Source organism: Lagopus muta, chromosome 8 (assembly GCF_023343835.1).
Source record: "Lagopus muta isolate bLagMut1 chromosome 8, bLagMut1 primary, whole genome shotgun sequence".
NCBI lineage: Eukaryota > Metazoa > Chordata > Aves > Galliformes > Phasianidae > Lagopus > Lagopus muta.
This window is the reverse complement of record NC_064440.1, coordinates 13,428,268-13,445,500: the sequence shown is the minus strand read 5'-3', so window position 1 is coordinate 13,445,500 and position 17,233 is coordinate 13,428,268. Positions and strand designations below refer to the sequence as shown.

The 17,233-nt window shown below is 47.1% G+C and overlaps 1 protein-coding gene across 1 annotated transcript in view; it reads left to right on the top strand.

Moving 5' to 3' along the window:
• The window catches only part of MARCHF4 (membrane associated ring-CH-type finger 4), an 81,206-nt gene that overhangs the window by 45,365 nt on the left and 18,608 nt on the right, over window positions 1-17,233 (top strand). The window contains exons 2-3 of the mRNA XM_048953328.1: window positions 9,263-9,418; window positions 16,157-16,349. Of these exons, the coding sequence (XP_048809285.1) occupies window positions 9,263-9,418; window positions 16,157-16,349 (349 nt within the window). The remainder of the gene's footprint in view (window positions 1-9,262; window positions 9,419-16,156; window positions 16,350-17,233) is intronic.

Here is a 17,233-nt window from a genome sequence, read left to right as displayed (position 1 = left end):
CCTGATAATGAGGAAGACTACTCTGGAGATTAGCTTAGCTTCCTACCACAAGTGACTTTAATCACCAAATTAAGGAGAGGGCTTGGGCACGTTTGTCCTGGGGTGTCTGTAGTGTTGCTGAATGGTTTATGCTGAGGTGATCTGAGCCTGAGAAGCCATACATTCCCTCCTAGACCATCTTTTAGGAGGTTAGGCTCCTGGATATGCTTTCCAGTTTGGCTAGGATACTTTTAGTATTAAATCAACGTTAATACTTCAGAAGGAAGGCTGTGATAGGACTACTTCATATTCCAGGTTTTTTTAGGACCCTTCCTGTTCATGGGAACAGGAAAGATTTTCTACATGTGACTGTTTCTGTGACTGAGTAGCAAAGGGCAAAACCTGTGTACGCCCTTACTGGTGCCACACTGCAACCTATAGGATGGAAAACCTGCTAAAAAACTAGCCAGCGCTGCTGTTGGTGCAGAGATGACTGTTACAGGCTGTGTCCAGCACCTGCCATTGCCTCTGTTCCTCACACCACAGCTCCTGTCTTGCAGTTTCACACCTCACTCCGTTCCATGGCATTGCCCCAAGGTGACTGCTTCTCTCCCTTCTCTTCCTTACCCAAACATTGATGTTGCCAGTACATGCCCAAGTCACCTGCAGGCTCTGCAAATAAAATCATTCCTGCAGTGATGAGCACACCCATATTTTTGGATTGCCTTGGGGGAAACACTCAGCTCATGTCCTGGCTTCCTTCCAATATGACTACTTAAGGGGGAGGAGATTTTCTCCTGTAACCACAAGCAGATTTAATAGTTGCAGATTCTTTTTCCTATTATCAGTGAATATAACAAGGCCAGGAGAAACCTGGGCTGCCCAGTCTGTAATCCAGATGGCCCTAAAGCACATGGCAGCGCAGCAGGGCATATTTCAAGATCTAACCTCAGTGTAGTTGTTTGGCACTGTTAGCAGGCAGACTTCCATCTCTAGTATTTCCAAATAAAAAAATACCAGGAGTTTTTCGCCCTCCTCCTAGCAGCAGGGGGGCAAAGCTGCTGGAGATCCTTTGTGGTGACTGCAGAGATAAACAGGGATGCAGAAGGAGCACTTCTATCTGAAGGCACAGAGGCTGTCAAAAGTCCCTTGAATTCTCAAGATGAATCATAGAATCACAGAATCATTAAGGTTGGAAAAGATCTATAAGATCATCCAGTCTACCTACCACCAATAATTTCCTCACTAAACCACGTCCATTAGTACAACACCTAAACATTTCCTGAACATTTCCTGAACATCTCCAGGGATGGTCACCTCTCTGGACCATTCCAGCTCCTGACCACTCATTTGGAGAATAAATTCTCCTTGCTTGCAGATACTGCAATTTTCCCCCTCTTTGATGGTCCCACAGAAGCAGGATATAGGTGGTAGAGACAGGGAGAATATTGCTCTCGGCCAAAGTGGCAGCACAGGGTCAAGCTGATGTGCAGAGCTGGGGATTTTTGAGGCCCACCAAGCCTTCTCTGCCATTTCAATTTAACTGGAGCTTTATAAGGGTGGAGTCTGGTGCGTTCAGCAGATGTTGGTGTGCGATGCACTGTGTCCCAGGCCATTGCCACTGTCAGAGACTGCCCAAAAGCCAATGGCATGGTGTGGCTGGAGCTGCAGGAAGGCCTGGGGCTCACTCTGCTCATGCTGACCCAGGGGCACCTCAGGCTGTGAGGAGCGCTTGCAGCTGCCACAGCTCTTCCCTATTTTCAGAGCATCACTACAGAGGGTGATGGCTGTGTAATGAGTTTCTTTAGTCTTGCCTGAATGCTTTCAGCTCTGCAGACAAAACATCTCAGTGTTTGGCACTAAGGAGCAGATGAGTAGCTGATTACACACTACCCTGCCCTCGACACAAATCTTCACAATTAGTGGGATTTCTTCCAGGTAATGCACCTCTATGAATAGTGATAATTTTTGAGCTCATCTCTTTACCAACTGGGGAAAAAAGAACGACAAGAAGAACTTGCAAAAACCTCTTAAAACCTTTCTAGCGTAAAAAAGGAGTCCAGGAGTGCTGCAGTGAAAGATCTCAGGACCCCATCTGGGCCCACCCAATGTTCTCAAGAGATGGGCTTGCATGTATCTCAGCAATGCCAAGTGCAAGGTCCTATGCTTGGGTAAGGGATATCTCAAACAGGAGGAGATTGAGAGCAAACCTGGGGGAAGAGTCTGGGCATGCTGATTGTTGAGATGAGATTTTTGGGTAAGGGTGTTAAATGGAGGAAGAAAGGAAAACCAGAGCAACTAGTGGTTTTCCTTTTTGAATTGGACTCTATTGCAACAGATATGACTTCTTTAATTATTTAGGTGCTTGGCAGCAGTTATCCATCCCAGAAAATGATAGTGAAGGAGTACCTGGTTTTGCCAGAAGACAGCAGGTCATCATCAGGAAAGGTTACATGACACACTGCCATGGTGCTCTTAGTTCAGTGCTCTGAGAAGTAGGGTAGAGTGGCTGGGTTGGTGTGAAGAAAGATGCTGGACATTGCCAAGGAAAAATAAAAGCCCGGCCAGGACCAGGCACTTGGACATTGCCTGCGCAGAGATACAACTTGCAGAGGGAATTGCATGTTGTTATGGAGCAGACATGTTGATTTGGATGAAAGCAGCCTATTTCTGAGCTAAGGAGGACGTGGCAAGGCCAATCTGATTGAATTATCTAATCTGGGTGCGGTAAGGGAAACATCATCTGGCTGAAACAGGTTCTGTATCTTATAGTACAGATCTTGGGAAGGAAGTGGCAGAAGCAATCTGATTGTGCACAATAACAACCAACAACAGAGAGGCTAATAATTCTTATTTCAATAGAGCATCTTTCATGCTGAAGGATACAAATGAGTTTTTCCTACTGGCCACTTTGAAATTAGGCCACCTCGAGAGTGGAACAAAGCTGTGCATAACATCTGACACCGCTTCCATGTTGATGTATTTGTTAATATGCAAATTGCCAATCAGTGTACCTTCAAAAGGTTGTTGCAGTCAGATAACAAATCAGCCCTATGTACCTATATGTTGACAGTGCCCAAACCTCAGAGCCCTGGTGTTGTTTTTGTATACGTGCATCTCGGTGTGGAGTTCAGTGCACTGAGTACTGTTTTTCTGCAATAGGAAGATCAAAAGAAAGAAACAGAAAATGGCATTTGTGGTCCTCTTCTCTGGTGTTACAGAGTTCTACACTCATTTCTGAATTTTCTGCTCTCTGTTTTGTATTCTGCCTGGAAAAGGAAGGCTGCCTGCATTCCTCTGCTGGAGGAGGAAAACACAAGACTTTTCACCAGGAGGCATATGCAGGCAAAGACAGAAACACATGGATTCATGCAGCTTCAGATACAGGAGGTCTTTGGCCAGGACAGCAGGAAATCAGAATTAATATTGTGCAGCTTCTCCTGGCACATGCAGGCAGTGCCTTTGCTCTGTCCTCTTGGGCTTCTCTCAGCTTGAGTGTTGTCAAGAGAGGCACGGGGATTTGGGGATTAAGCCACCTGCTCTTCTTTCACATGGTTTGTTTTTACTACCAGCTTCACGCTGGTACAGCTACATGCTGTCCTACAGGTCCTTCCCCAGGCCCTACTGAGAGATGTGACTGCTATGGGTAGATGTGAGCCCACTCAGATCCTCCCAGAACATCCATCACCACTATATGTGTGCATCCTGTGAGCAGCAGCCTCACTGCCACACCACCAACCACACTGTTGGGTACCTGTTAGAGAAACCCTTGGTGTTCCTGGCTGGTTTCTGCCAGATGAGGCAGCTCTGCCTCAGCTCTTAGCTGCAGCATTGCAGAGGAGTTGGACCAGATGGTCCTTAAGGGTCCCTTCCAACTCAAATGATTCTATGATTCTATGAAATGCTTTCCCCACAAAGACGTTCTGTAGTCATAAGGAGCTTGATCTCACCCAAATTGGGATGTTCTGAGAACCATTTTAATTTCTTCTAATCAGCATATAAAAAATGAATTACTTCAGATGTCATGTCCTGCCACATGGACCTCATAACGTTTGGAAAAAACACAACGTAGCTACCTGGTAATTGAAGGGCTCTACATGAGTGAACTTTGTAATTGCATATTCTTCACCTCAGGTCTGGGAGGCAGAAAGGAAAAGCAGATCAGGGCCATGTCTTAATGAAATGGTTGAGTCCTGCCGAGCTACTGCAGATAAAATTAACCAAACCACTCACATTATTTCTTACTGCAGTTCCTTATACCAGCATACCTGTGGGTGCAACACAGGCCAGTTCCCAGATGAGAGATGCTGGGAACACTGGGAAGATGCTCTAGACTTCTGTCTTCACATTGTTACTGGGCTCCAATTAAAGTGCATGCAGACCCTCTGGTTCCCTGCTAATGCTGCCCTCTGCCTGCATGGGAGCCACTCAAGGTTGATAATGTCGAACAGGGGCAAATATTGCAGAATAGAGATTCTCTCAGCTGTCATGCCAGAGGCTTTTTTCTGGGAAAAAAAAGAAAAGAAAAAAAAAGAAAACAAAAAAAAAACCCAAAAGGTCTACTGCTGTTTGTTTCACTGTCTTTGAAAATGGGATCTATCATCTGGAGAATCTAACCAGCGTCCATTTCTGTGGATTTTCCATGGCTGCTTCTTAGCGGTTGATGGCATAATGTTGTCTGAAATGGCCATTAGCTGGGTATCTTTATGAACAGCTTCTCAGGGAAAGTTCAATTTGCTGAATTATGAGCACATCTCTGAGAAGAGTTGCATTATATGGTACTCGCATGCTGAAAGCATTAACTTTATACTTTTAAAATACGCACTGATGGATCCGATGAGGATTGAAGAAGTAGAAAGGTGAAGGTCCCAATGGATTAGATACAATATGCAATAATTGGTATTTTTTTTTTTCCAAGAAAAATAAATGGTAAATTTAGAAAAATTCTATTTAGCTGAGGCTTTTTCACTAGGAAAAAAAAAAAAAAAAAGGCAATTGTATAAGAAAATTAATGGAAAACCTCTTCACTTGGTACAAGCCATAACTTAAGGGCACTTGATTTGAGCTGAAGAGCTGTTTGGCTCCATAGAGTCACATCAGATTTATCCCCAGCATCCATGGGAACAGAGCTTAGCTCACTATTCTGTCTCATACAGAGTAAATCTAAGTATTGTCGAAAATACTTTGTTTTTTAATTAGAAGAAGCAGAGTGAGACAACAGTGAATTTCTCTTTCAGAAGAGACGAGATCATTCCGTCTCACAAAATGGACGCGGTCCATGGCAAATCTCCAGAAGTTTAAAGCCTCAGTATGCACTGGGTGAAAACCCAGGAGCTATAGACTAGGAGACCTCTTCTCCTTGATGCTGAGACAGCTCCCACTCTGTATTCAGCTCAAGTCTGGAGCTGAACTCGCTCTCACGCCCAAGAGAGCTCAGAAGTATTCAGGTATCTTGATTCCACATGCGCAGCACTGTGATTTCTCTGCATTGAAGGCACTTCACTTAATCGGTGCTATTATCACACCTGATGAGGCACAGCAGGTGATATTTGAGATGCTTGCCTTTTGATTCCTTGCAACTGAGCAACATTTAGTAAGAATTACTTAAATCAGCTAATCAAAAACAAGTTCAATGACATTAGGATGAAGTGGGCTCCAGAACACCTAGGCAAAGTTATTTATCTTGTGAAAATCCTTCTTTAGACAGAGAAGCAAATAATTCCTAATGTGCTCTATAAGCTCTCTGCTTCTTGGGCTGTAGATAAGTAGATGTCGTTCCTGAAAATCCTTTATTATCCCCTATTTCAGGCAAAGTTTGAGGTTGTTCTTGTGGAACAGATTTCCATGACCCTTTGCCTGCCTCCTGGTGCTGGGGAAGCAGGATGGTGGGGCTGCTTGCAGGTGGGAACTGGATGGAGGTATGTGCATGAGGCTGCCCTGAGAATGACATTGTCTTACTCAAAAATTCTCATCTGACTTCAATTCCCAGCTATGGAGGTGACCCAGCATTTCCTTCCTTCAACAGGGATTGTCCCAAAGCAGAACCAGCCCTTAGCATTCTCACTGATCCCCTTTCATAGCTGAATGGGGCTTGAATTATTCTCTGCCTTAACTGAGGTGCTAACATCCTCCAGAGCCCATTGCACAAAAAATAACCTGCAATCCTCTGCATCTTGGGAAAATGTGTTTTCTGCTCCTCTGAACTACTTTAAAAAGAAACTGATGATAAGAGACACCTGGTCTGCCTTCAGGGCAAGTCTCCCATAGCTTATGGAGCCAGTGATGGTGCTGGGGACCATTTGGGACATATGGACCCAATGGTGGGGCTGAGGGCCATTTTTGGGGCCTGGGCAGATGCCACCCATCTGTGACTGTTCCCAGTGATGTCCCAGCATCTGGGATACATAAGCTTTGTGGGGTCCATGCTTAGCATCAGTGTCCCAGAGTGCTGGAGAATTTCATGCAGTGCACGCAATAATGGCTGAGAGAAAAAGCACGATGGAAACATGTGGCTTCAGTTCTTCAGAGGTAGCTATTAAGTGTCCCCTGTTGTCTGTTGCTGGCTGGCACAGCACTCACACGCAGGAGGGGATGCACAGAAAGCATTCAAGTTGCTGGTAGCAACGCATGTATTTAGGTTTGAAAGGATGGAGGTTCCTGTAAGTGAGTGTGAAGACAGAAAGATCATTAGCACATATTTATTGGAGTTTACCAGCTCTGTTAACAATGGGTTTCTCTTTGCCATCAGAGTTAATTCCTCTGTAATTATGTTCCTAATATAGAAATCATTTGGCATTTATTTGCCATAATAAAACTTCCCATTGCATTTAAATTCAATGTGAAGTTAAGTGTACTTAGAAGACTCGGTTGAAGACCCAAAATTAAATATTCCTGGTTTCCTTTTGCAAACAAGACAAACTCAGACAAATGGTAGCAGTCAGGTCCATGCGTGCAGCTGCTCCTATGAGCACTGGATGTGCTTATTTGGATGTGGAAGTGCAGATAAGCACTAAGCACTATCTGGAGGGATAAGCTCTGTTCTAGTGCACTGATCATGCAGGCAATGCCAACAATTGGTCCTTCTTGTTACACCTGAGCAAGGAAAATGCTCAGCTGAGGAAGCATTACTAACAGCCATCCTGGTTAGTAAGCTGTTTCCAAAATAGGAAAATACTCTGGCAGCTGGGGTGGCAGGATGTGTGCATGTGGCTCTTCCCAGCTCCCAGGAGCAGCTTGGGACAGCTGGGGCTGGGAGAGCCCAGAGACCTCATCCTGGCCAAATGACACAACTGTCCCCACCCCTATGCCCTTCAGCTGATGTGTGAGCCATCACAGCTTTGGAAGCAGCCTGTGGATGTGGATGGGCTCCCAGCACTGGTAAATGATAAATAAAATGGCCAGGGCAACACATTGACATCATTATGCAGAAGTGCTGATGCTGATCCTGATGTCAGTATTTTCTCTCTGAATATACCAACCTTGAGAAGCATGCACTGGCAACAGTGTTTTTCCCATCCTTTCTCAGAAGTCTTCCCAGCAGGCTGAAAATAGGCAATCCTTAATCACGCTGATGTACTGCAATGGGCACTGAGTGGGAGCAGCTTCAGTCCATCTCCAGCAGCATGCTCCTCCTGCAGTAAAGCCAGGTCAGCCTGGCCTGGCCTTGCTGCTCCTGAAGACAAGCTCCTATTTTAGACAGGAAACAAAGCAGGTTGTTCAGGGGGACAGTACAGAATCATAGAATCATTAAGGTTGGAAAAGACCACTAAGATCAACCCTGCGATGGCAAGGAGATTGGAAGTAGATGATCTCTGAGCTTCCTTCCAATCCTAATCTGTCTCTGATTCTATGATTCTGTGATTCTATGATTCTATGATCTAGTCCAACCTTCGGCCCACTCCCACCATCTCCCTGGGCAGGCTGTTCCAGTGCCTCACCACTCTTTCTGAAGCTTTTTCTCCATCCAGAGCATCTTTGTAGAGCAGTGACAAAGAGCATTGGTGGGAACGCCGTTCTCTGGGACACTGAAGAGCAAGTTGTGCAGAGCTGTCTTCTACAAACCTACAGAAATGGCCGTGGAGTTTGACTTCCATGTCTCAGGGCACAGCTGAGAGACTGTTCGTGAGCAAACTGTACAGCCAGTGACAAAGCTCCTTCTCCTTTGCATACAAAGGATTTATGCCTTTAATATGCCCCCAGTGTTTATTTTTTCTGTTGGTACACGAGCACGTGTGCGCAAGTGTGCGTGTGGCAGTGTTTTATGAATGCCTGCTGTGGACAGAATTGGGCTTCACAGTATGCAAAAATAGCTGTGTGCCACATGCAAGGATATCATACTTCACATGGCTGGAGGAAATGTGATAAATCACAGTTTTGCTGGATTTGCAAAAGCCCAAAAACTGTGGGTTTCATCTCTGTGTTCCAGCCCTGAGCTCTAGCGAAGGGCAGCAGGGCTGTCTGGGTTGGAGCAGTGTGATGTTAGAAGACCAGGTTGGACCAGGAGCAGGTCTCCACTGCTGTGTAGGATGTCTGTGGACATCTCTTGGCTCTGAGCAGCTGGAATTTCATAGACCCATTTACTATGGAGACCAAGGAGACCTAACAAAGGTTGTCGCTGTTGGCTTCTGCTCCATCCCATCCATCCCTGCTGCCTCCAGCTGCCTGTTAAGCCAAACCGCAGTCACGCTGTGGAGCCCTGCAGAGATCCTGGTGTGTGGGACACCGTCCTGATGCTTGCCCTTAAAAAGTTTGGGGATTCTAATGCCTTTCTTGCTCCCCTCTCATTGTGTCCTCTCCAGTGTGCAATGGAAGTGGCTGACAGGTAGGGCTGAGCCTGGTTTTGTAGCATAAACAGTTATTTACAGTTGTGCTGAAATTTCATGGAAGATGACATTTTTAGGTCACCTAGCTGAAGCAAATGAAATGATTAATGTGTTTGCATTAGATTTCATAAAAAAAAGTATCACTCTTGCCCAGCATGGCTCTCACTTCCTCGGGCTTTCAGCTCTGATGTGATGCCCTGAAACCTAAGGCAGTTTTCCCCCAGGTTTAGGAGGAGCAGGATCTGGCCTCCCGACCCAAGGCAGATGGGGTGTGGATGTCTTCTGCTACGTCCAGCATCCTCAGGGAGGTAACACGATTACCTAAGCCAAACCAAGTGAAAAGGGGCACAGAGCAAAGGCGTGGTGGAAGGCGCACTTTGGCCAGCACCAGGTCTGTGCAAGACCTCCTTGCTGTGCCCTGCAGGAGGAGGGAGCCTCATGGTGCTATCTCTCTTTTCCAGGGGGAGTTGCTGAGCCCGTGTCGATGCGACGGATCGGTGAAATGCACGCACCAGCCATGTCTGATCAAATGGATTAGCGAGAGAGGCTGCTGGAGCTGTGAGCTGTGTTACTACAAGTACCACGTCATTGCCATAAGCACAAAGAACCCTCTGCAGGTAAAGGTACTAGAGACATTTCAAAGTCTATTTATTCTCGGTCCTCTGTTTGTTTCTGGGAGCAAGTAGATTTTACTGGCACGGGTTTTGCCTCCCTGTACGATGGTCCCTAGGAAGGGCTGTAGGGCTGATCCAATGAGCCCCAAGCCCTCACTGGTGGTGCTGGGGCATCCCTCAGGCCCTGCTCTTTCTACCTCTCCTCTCCGACCTTGATACCTTTTTCACTTCACTGCTCCCTGTGTCCTAGTATAGCCTGGCTCAGCACTGAAGGTGGTTGCTCTGGTGCTCTGGTCTCTCCAGGCTTAATTCTCAGTGTGCAGGTGTGCACACAACAGGTAGAGCACATCCGAATGTAAGTACCTGTGGAAGGCAGCAGAGGGTCTTCCTTTTTCCTCTTGTGAGTTCAAAAGCGCTGCGGTTTATTAAACCCCACTGCAGGCTAGTAATTTAAAATCAAGATTTAGAATGGAGAAAGCTGTCTGACTGTTAAAAATGGGATAATTTATCCTTAATAGCTATTGATTTATTGCTGGAGCAACACCTGAAGATGGACTAATTGCTGAGCACCATTAGTGCCTCAGACATAAGGAAACACATTAGACCCAGGCACTACTGCTTAATTAGCATCATGTGGAGGGAGAGACATTGTGGCAGCATGCTGTGCTCAGACACCAGGACAACGCTTGTGTGAATGTTGATCTGTCCAGCACTTGGTTGCATTGGCTCTCTGTTCATCTCTGTTTCTAACAGGAGGCAAACCCTTTGCCTGTGATGGTACCCAATTGTACAGCACTCGGGGGATGCAAATCCCTGTTCTCTCCTCCAAATGGCTGCCTGTGTTCAAGGCTAGGTTGGATGGGACCCTGGTCATCCTTTCCAATGGGTGGTAACCTTTCCCATGGCAGGGAGTTGGAACTGGAAGATCTTTAAGATCCCTTCCAACCTCAGCCATTCTGTGATTCTAAGATTCTGTGATTCTGTGTGTGTCCTTCTTCATGCCTGAGGTCACTAAAAACAGTGGAGAAAGAGGCACAGCCCTTAGGACTCCAGGTTGAAATGAAGTAGTAAAATTAGTGAGGCATCATGAGGAAATTTTACTGGGGGGAAGGAAGAAGCATCCCTACTCTCTGCAAGTCCCTGCAGCTTCTAATTCAATTTTCCCTGTGCCACGGCCTGGAGAGAACAGTAGTTCCATCCCAAGCCTAAGGCCCAGAGTGTTTGAGATTCTTGGCTCCACTAAATCAGTCCAGATTGAAACACAGCAGGGGATATGTGGACAGAGCAGCATTTGTTTATTTCTGGAAAGCTGGTCCATAAGTGCCCGAATACTTCATGAGCCTCAGGTTGATGGAACGATGCTGAGCAGTGTCAAAGGCTTGTGGGTGCAGATTTGCAATATGTGTGTAGCCAGCCTTTAACGAACGACCTCCAAGTACTCTACATCCCCATACGGCTCAGGGCAACTCAGGACATTCCTATGACTCCTCACTTGGCTAAAATTTCTTGAAGCAATTCACAAATGAGCTCTCATCCCATAAACACATTCCAAATGCCTGCCTGAAGGATCATTTTTTTTGTCTCCCCTGTTAGAAAGTGACCTTTGCCACAAACATGAAAACTGACTGCCAGGGGCAGCCAAGCCAGAGAGCTAGATAGACATCTCTGCTCCGTGAGCAAGGTTCCTGGGGGACTGTGTTCTGAGGGCTTCTCACTGCTAGCAGGGACTTCACAGTGCCTCTCACAGAAATATGGGAGATATGGATCAGCAGAGGGTGGGAAGAAGCAACTGGAGTGAAAAGCCACTTGATCTGGAACAAATGCTGCACGTGCAGAGCTGCAGCTGTGTGCCCCAGTGTCCTGCCTGATGTCAGCACAAAGGCACGGCTGGGAAGCAGGTGTTACACCAGCACAGCATGTGAAATCCTGAGGGATGTGGGTCATGTATGAAGCCTGGAGTTCCCAAGAGGACTAAGGGATGTGAGACCTGTAGCCTATCACCATGCACACCTCTGTGCTCCTTGGTGTTTCTTGCCATTCTCCAGTGCTGGAAAAGGAAGGCAGAGAGGCTGTGATGCTCTGGTACTATGTGCCATAAAAACATGCCACAGTGTGGCTGGGTGGGAAGTGTGTCTTTTCTGCTCAGTCTTCACCCTGCATGTGGTCAGCAGGGGCCCCTGGACATAGTGATATGTCTCTTAGCAAAGCCATTAATTCCTGGCTTTTCTTCTCAGGGTCTGTTGGAATTTCTACCCAGCTTTATTCTTTTTAGAAAGCTCTGAATTTCTCAAGCACAGACTTTGGAAGGCTGGGACGTCCCTTTATTCCAGACCAACCATCATATGGGCAAAGACCACACAGAACTCACCTCCTCGTCAAGGGAAGGATGTTCAGATGAAGCTCAGAGCATGGCTGCGCTCCAGTTGGTCAGAGCCAGGCAGTACACCCAACACCCACACGCCCCCCAGGATCTGCCTATTTCTCTGCCCATTTGGACACATGCTGCACATTTTCTAGCAAGCCTAGGAGTATGGCATGGGCCAGATGTGCATGGTGTGGGCAGAGAAGTTGCAGTCAGGGGAACGTGGTTCATACATAATTAACACAGATTCCTTCAAGCCTCCAGGCTGTTATGATGTCTCATAGCAGAGAGGAGCCTCCGGTCTGGCATTTTGATATAAAGAATTTCTATAAATTAACCCCTCAGCCCTGGATGGCTGAAATTTTAAAGCAAAAGACTTAAAGCAGCAACACTGCTGAGCTGGAGGATTAAAGTTGTTGGAGAACATGGCAAGTGTTCTGGCAAGCAGCAGCAAATGAGCAAAAATTTCCCACCCACTATGAGCAATCAGGAGGTGCACAGCCTTTGTCCATCCGTCCCCCGCTGTAATTCTGCTGGTCCCTGAGGCAGGAGATATGGGCACAGAGAGTCTAAAAGCTCTGCTGTGTTTGTGCAAAGCCTATGATTTTAATGAGACCCTGAAAACACAGTTTTGGAAGCATGCCATAGCACTTGCTATGACAGGGCTCTGCAGTGGGTTTCATGTATACAGCTTTGTAGCCACTCCTATGCCACCTTCATTCGGATGCTCTGATTTCAGCAAATACCAGATCAGTTTGAACTAACCTTCCCAGACCTACTGCTGTTTGCAGTCTCAAGGAGTCCAACTCTGCATCACATTCCTTTCCCTGCCTCTTCATATCCAAAGGCCCTCAGTTATGGAATGCTGGAGTTGGGATGTGGTCTCGGTTCTCTCCAGTGCTTTGGGAATGGCCCCTCCTTCTCCCTGCTCTCTTTCTTGCATCTGAATAAACCAAAGCATCTGTAAGTGTACAGCAGGGAAGCTACCACAGCTTTAGGACAAATTTGCTTGGTAAGTGTACTCTCCTAAAGATAATCAAGGTGGATAGCCAAGGCCTCAGGACAGCACTGAGGAGAGAGCCAGACCCAAGCAGTGATGGGAATGCTCCACTGCATCCTTCTAGGATAAACCTCCACTTGTTTGGGATGCTGGGTTTGAAACAAAATTGCTGAGTAGCACACTCAGGATGTTAATGATACGTACTAAGGGGACGTGTCAGATATAGCAATAAAAATAAACTGAACTGCCTGAGGCAGGCATGGGAGAGCTCTCAGAGGAGTGTAGGCTTTTCTAGCAAGCAAGGCTTCTTAGCAAGCTGCTGCACTAAGACAGAGATATCTTCTGCAGGCAAATACGTGCCTTGGATCTGCTCGTGCTCATGCTTGTGAATCTTTGGAGACTGCTGGTGTTAAAGAAAGGGAAATACGGATCAGACCCTAAATACTAGACTAGTGACTATTAATTTTTGTTATATTAGGAGCAGGGGCTTTGGTTACAGGGCTCTGAGAGAAGCACTGAAGCAAACAGGGGAACGGTCTTGCCCCAGGTACAAACCACAGATCACATCAAATGGGATATGATGGGAAAGCACCAGTCCTAGATTCATCTCTACCTATGACCATTGCAGATGTCAGACTTGGGCTCCTAAGAACCTTTTCTGAGGCATCTGGTGCGCAGAACTTTGGGGAAATTGAGGAAGGTTGGGGGAAATTCATCCAAGAGAGTATGGTGTTTTGCACATGAACATCTGGGTGTTGTGCCAAAGTGGTCAGACGGGGAGAATGGTGACAAAGGACACCTGAATGAATTAGGACGTTTAAGGTGGTGAGGCAAGGCACAAGCTGCCCAGAGAAGCTGTGGTGCCCCATCTCTGGAGGTGCTCGAGGCCAGGTTGGATGGAGCCCTGAGCAGCCTGAGCTGGTGGGAGGCAACCAGCCCACAGCAGGGGGTTGGAACTGGATGATCCTTGAGGTCCTTTCCAACCCAAGGCATTCTGTGATTCTATGAATCTTCAAAGCAGTCTGCAGAAAAAGAGCCCTTTTTCCAGTGTGGTTGCCAAAGCCATTGCAGAGAGCTGCTTCAGCTCTCTTTGTGGCCTCTGTGAGCCCAGCACTCAAAAGCTGTTTCTGTTATCCCACAGAAGCCTGTAATGCTTCCTGGTATCTCCAAGTTACACCCTGTTCAGCAGTGGCACACCATCTATAGGGCTTTCTACCTGCCCAAAGTCGGTCTCAATTGACAATGTGAGTCAGCTTTCTGTTGTTAAAGGTATGCTGCAGTACAGGCCAGCAGCTCACTGCACTCAACAGTTCACATGTGACACTTCACCCTCTAAATCCCTGGTTTGCTGGCCTTACTGATGATGGAGAGAGATTAGGAAAAAATGAAATTCTTGTGTGAGCTGGTTGTTTTCCCCAGCATTCAGCTCTGACCTCTGAATAATTGCCCCCAAAAGGCAACCCCCTGAACAGTGAGGGTTGCTTTGTTACCACCAGCACCAGGCAGCAGCCCTGTCAGTGTTGCAGCATCTCTGCTCTCATCCAAAGGCAGGTTTGAAGCTGTTACACAGGTGTAGCTTCTCTGCCCTGAGCCACGTCCCCTTTGAAAGTATAATGTATTTAAAATCACACTGATGCCTCCCTGTCTCTGTAAAGCAGTTGCACGCAGCTGCTAGCTGTAGGAAACATCTCCTCCTTTTTCTCTCTTTAATTGCTACCTTGGAAGGACCTGTTGCTGCCACAAGCCTTGCAGTGCGCCAGACAGATGGTGAGGAGCCAGCCCATTACCTCCTTGAGAGAGAGAAATGATGCAGAATGATTTTGCTGGCACCAGCGGGTCAATGTGAGGAACCTGCAGTAAAACCATAGCACGCAGCTCTAGGAAAGGCTCCCTGCACCCCCATCCCTTCAGCATTGCCAGGCTTAGTGGAAGGGTAGAGGACTGCCTCAGCATGGAACAGCCTCTGTCTCTTCTCAGAAGCTTTGCAGTCATCTATCTACTCCATGGTCATCTATGAATCAGGCTGATACCATCACCTCAGAGAAGCTGCAACTTGAGGGCTGTCTGCCCTTGCAGGATATAAGCCAAAGACCGAAGCTAGTAGAGGCAGACACTTCAGCTCACCTCTGAGCCAAGGCATGCAATCACCTTCCAGATGCAACCTTTTCCAAAGCAGCACTTTGCAGGGGACTGCATGCAGTTCAGGAGTCTGGTAACTGGAACGGTAACAGTGCAGCACGAGTCACCTTACTGCCCTTTGAGCAAGGGGCAAAGTTCTCCCTGCATCCCAAAAATGTTGGTGACCTCTAGCAGGTCTGGACATTAAAGAGCAAACTGCTTTTTTGCCGTACAAAATAAGGTGATGAGGCTTGACAGATGACCCCTGGTGTCCCAGGATCTGTTTGACAAAGAGGCAGGGTGCTCGGGGCTCTCCAGAGCTGACACCTCACTTGGACATTGAATTTGGCACGAATCCAGGCTAAAATGTTCAATCCCTCTGAATCCTCTTCACTTGGAGGAGGTTGAAGTCCCCCTTTATTTATCCTTCTACCAGCCCTATTGAGATTTCAAGGGCATGTATCTCACAGCTAAAGGTGGCCTATATATTTCCATCTCTCCCAGCCTGTTTACGCATTTGATTTCTGATTTGCAGGAGGCACTGTGGGCCATGTCCCCCCAGGTCTTGTTAGAAAAAGCAATTTCTGCTCTTGGTTTTTACAGGACAGTTCTCTCAGTAGCATAAATCTGAGTAAGGAGGTTTTATTCTGGATGACAGAGAGGAGTTCAGGCTTTGGATATTCATAATGTAGCTTATACAAAGCTATTTGACAAAGCAAATGGATTTGAGGGAGTTAGTACTATTTTTTTCCTCTTCTGAGAAAGAAGCACTGCCTTTTACCTTAGTAAACAGCCTGAACATGTCATCACCTAAAGGCAGGGAGTCCTGGCAGCAGCAACTTTCATCGTTGGTAACATTTTGTGGGGTGTGTATTGCTTCCATGAGATCTTATGTACTGCGGTTCTGTCACATCTCACCAAGCATCACGGAGCCTGCTCACAGGAGACCTGCAAGGCAAAGCATGGCTGTCTGAGACAAATCTTGTGGTAAAAGGATGCCATCACCAAGGCTGCTGCCTGGCCTCCATTTGAGACAGCGTCCTGGTTTGTGATGGCCAGGTTTATGTCCAGCCACAAGGTGTACCAGGTAAAAGCGTCTATGTGCAGGGTGCACATATATGAGGCATAGGTGATCTTTGGGATTTCCATGAATCACCACAATGAAGCAAAATAGCAATGTCCATCATGTAATTACTTTCTCCTCTTTTTCTCTCCTCCCTTCCCTTGTCTCCCTTCCTCTCCCTCTTGCCATCCCTTGCAGTGGCAGGCCATCTCCCTGACAGTCATTGAGAAGGTTCAGATAGCAGCGGCCATCCTGGGTTCCCTCTTCCTCATCGCCAGTATCTCGTGGCTCATCTGGTCGACCTTCAGTCCTTCAGCCAAATGGCAGCGCCAGGACCTGCTCTTCCAGATCTGCTATGGAATGTATGGCTTCATGGACATTGTCTGTATAGGTGGGTGAACACCTCTCACAGCACACGGCCAGGGTTGCTGACTGCCCACTCACCTGCAGAGAGGAGTAAGAGATGGTGTGGAGAGGCTCTGTTCTTGGATTGAACCTCCTCTGTTCTTCCCCTTCTTTGCTTTTTTTGACACCTTTTCTACAGAGCTCTCTGCCAGTCTCTGTAGCCCTGGAGAATCTCCTTGGCTGGGCTGGCAGAGGGACTTGCAGCAAGCCCGGAGAGAAACAAATTTCTCTTCAAAGCAAGAAGAGGGCAGGGAGTTCTGGGGGAGGCTGGCAAGCATTGATTAACACTGGGGAGGAAACATCTGCCTTTCTGGAATAGCTGATACAGGGACTGATACAGGGACTGCCCTGTGTTTGACCATGGCATGCTCTGGTTTGCACCTTGCAGAACCACACTCTCCACGTGCATGGCTGTGCAGGGAGCTGTGGGAGGGTGGTGGATTCAGAGCAAGGTTTCTGTCCCCGCAGGCAGCCTGAATAAGAGGACATGGCTGACAATACCTGTGGGCAGAGGCACTTACCAGCCAGGCCATGAAACAGTGGTAGTTACCAAAACAGTCAAGTAAATACCAGCGATCTCCAATTGAAGATGAATTTACATCCAAGCACAGGCCACCGGATAACATGAATTTGAGTGACCTTTGTGGGGAAGCAAAGAGCATTCCAGAAGGCTCCCCATACCTGTTTTCTTCCATTATTGGTATAAATGCAGAATGAGTTTCCCAGAAAAAAAAAATAAAAATAGGACAAGGCAGCACTCTTGGCTTGGTGCATTAGTGTTAGTGTGAGTAGAACCATTCCTGAGGAAAGGAGCATAGCCCCAGGTCAGCCTTCAGGAAGAGCAGTACAGTCTGTATCGCAGTTAGTGAA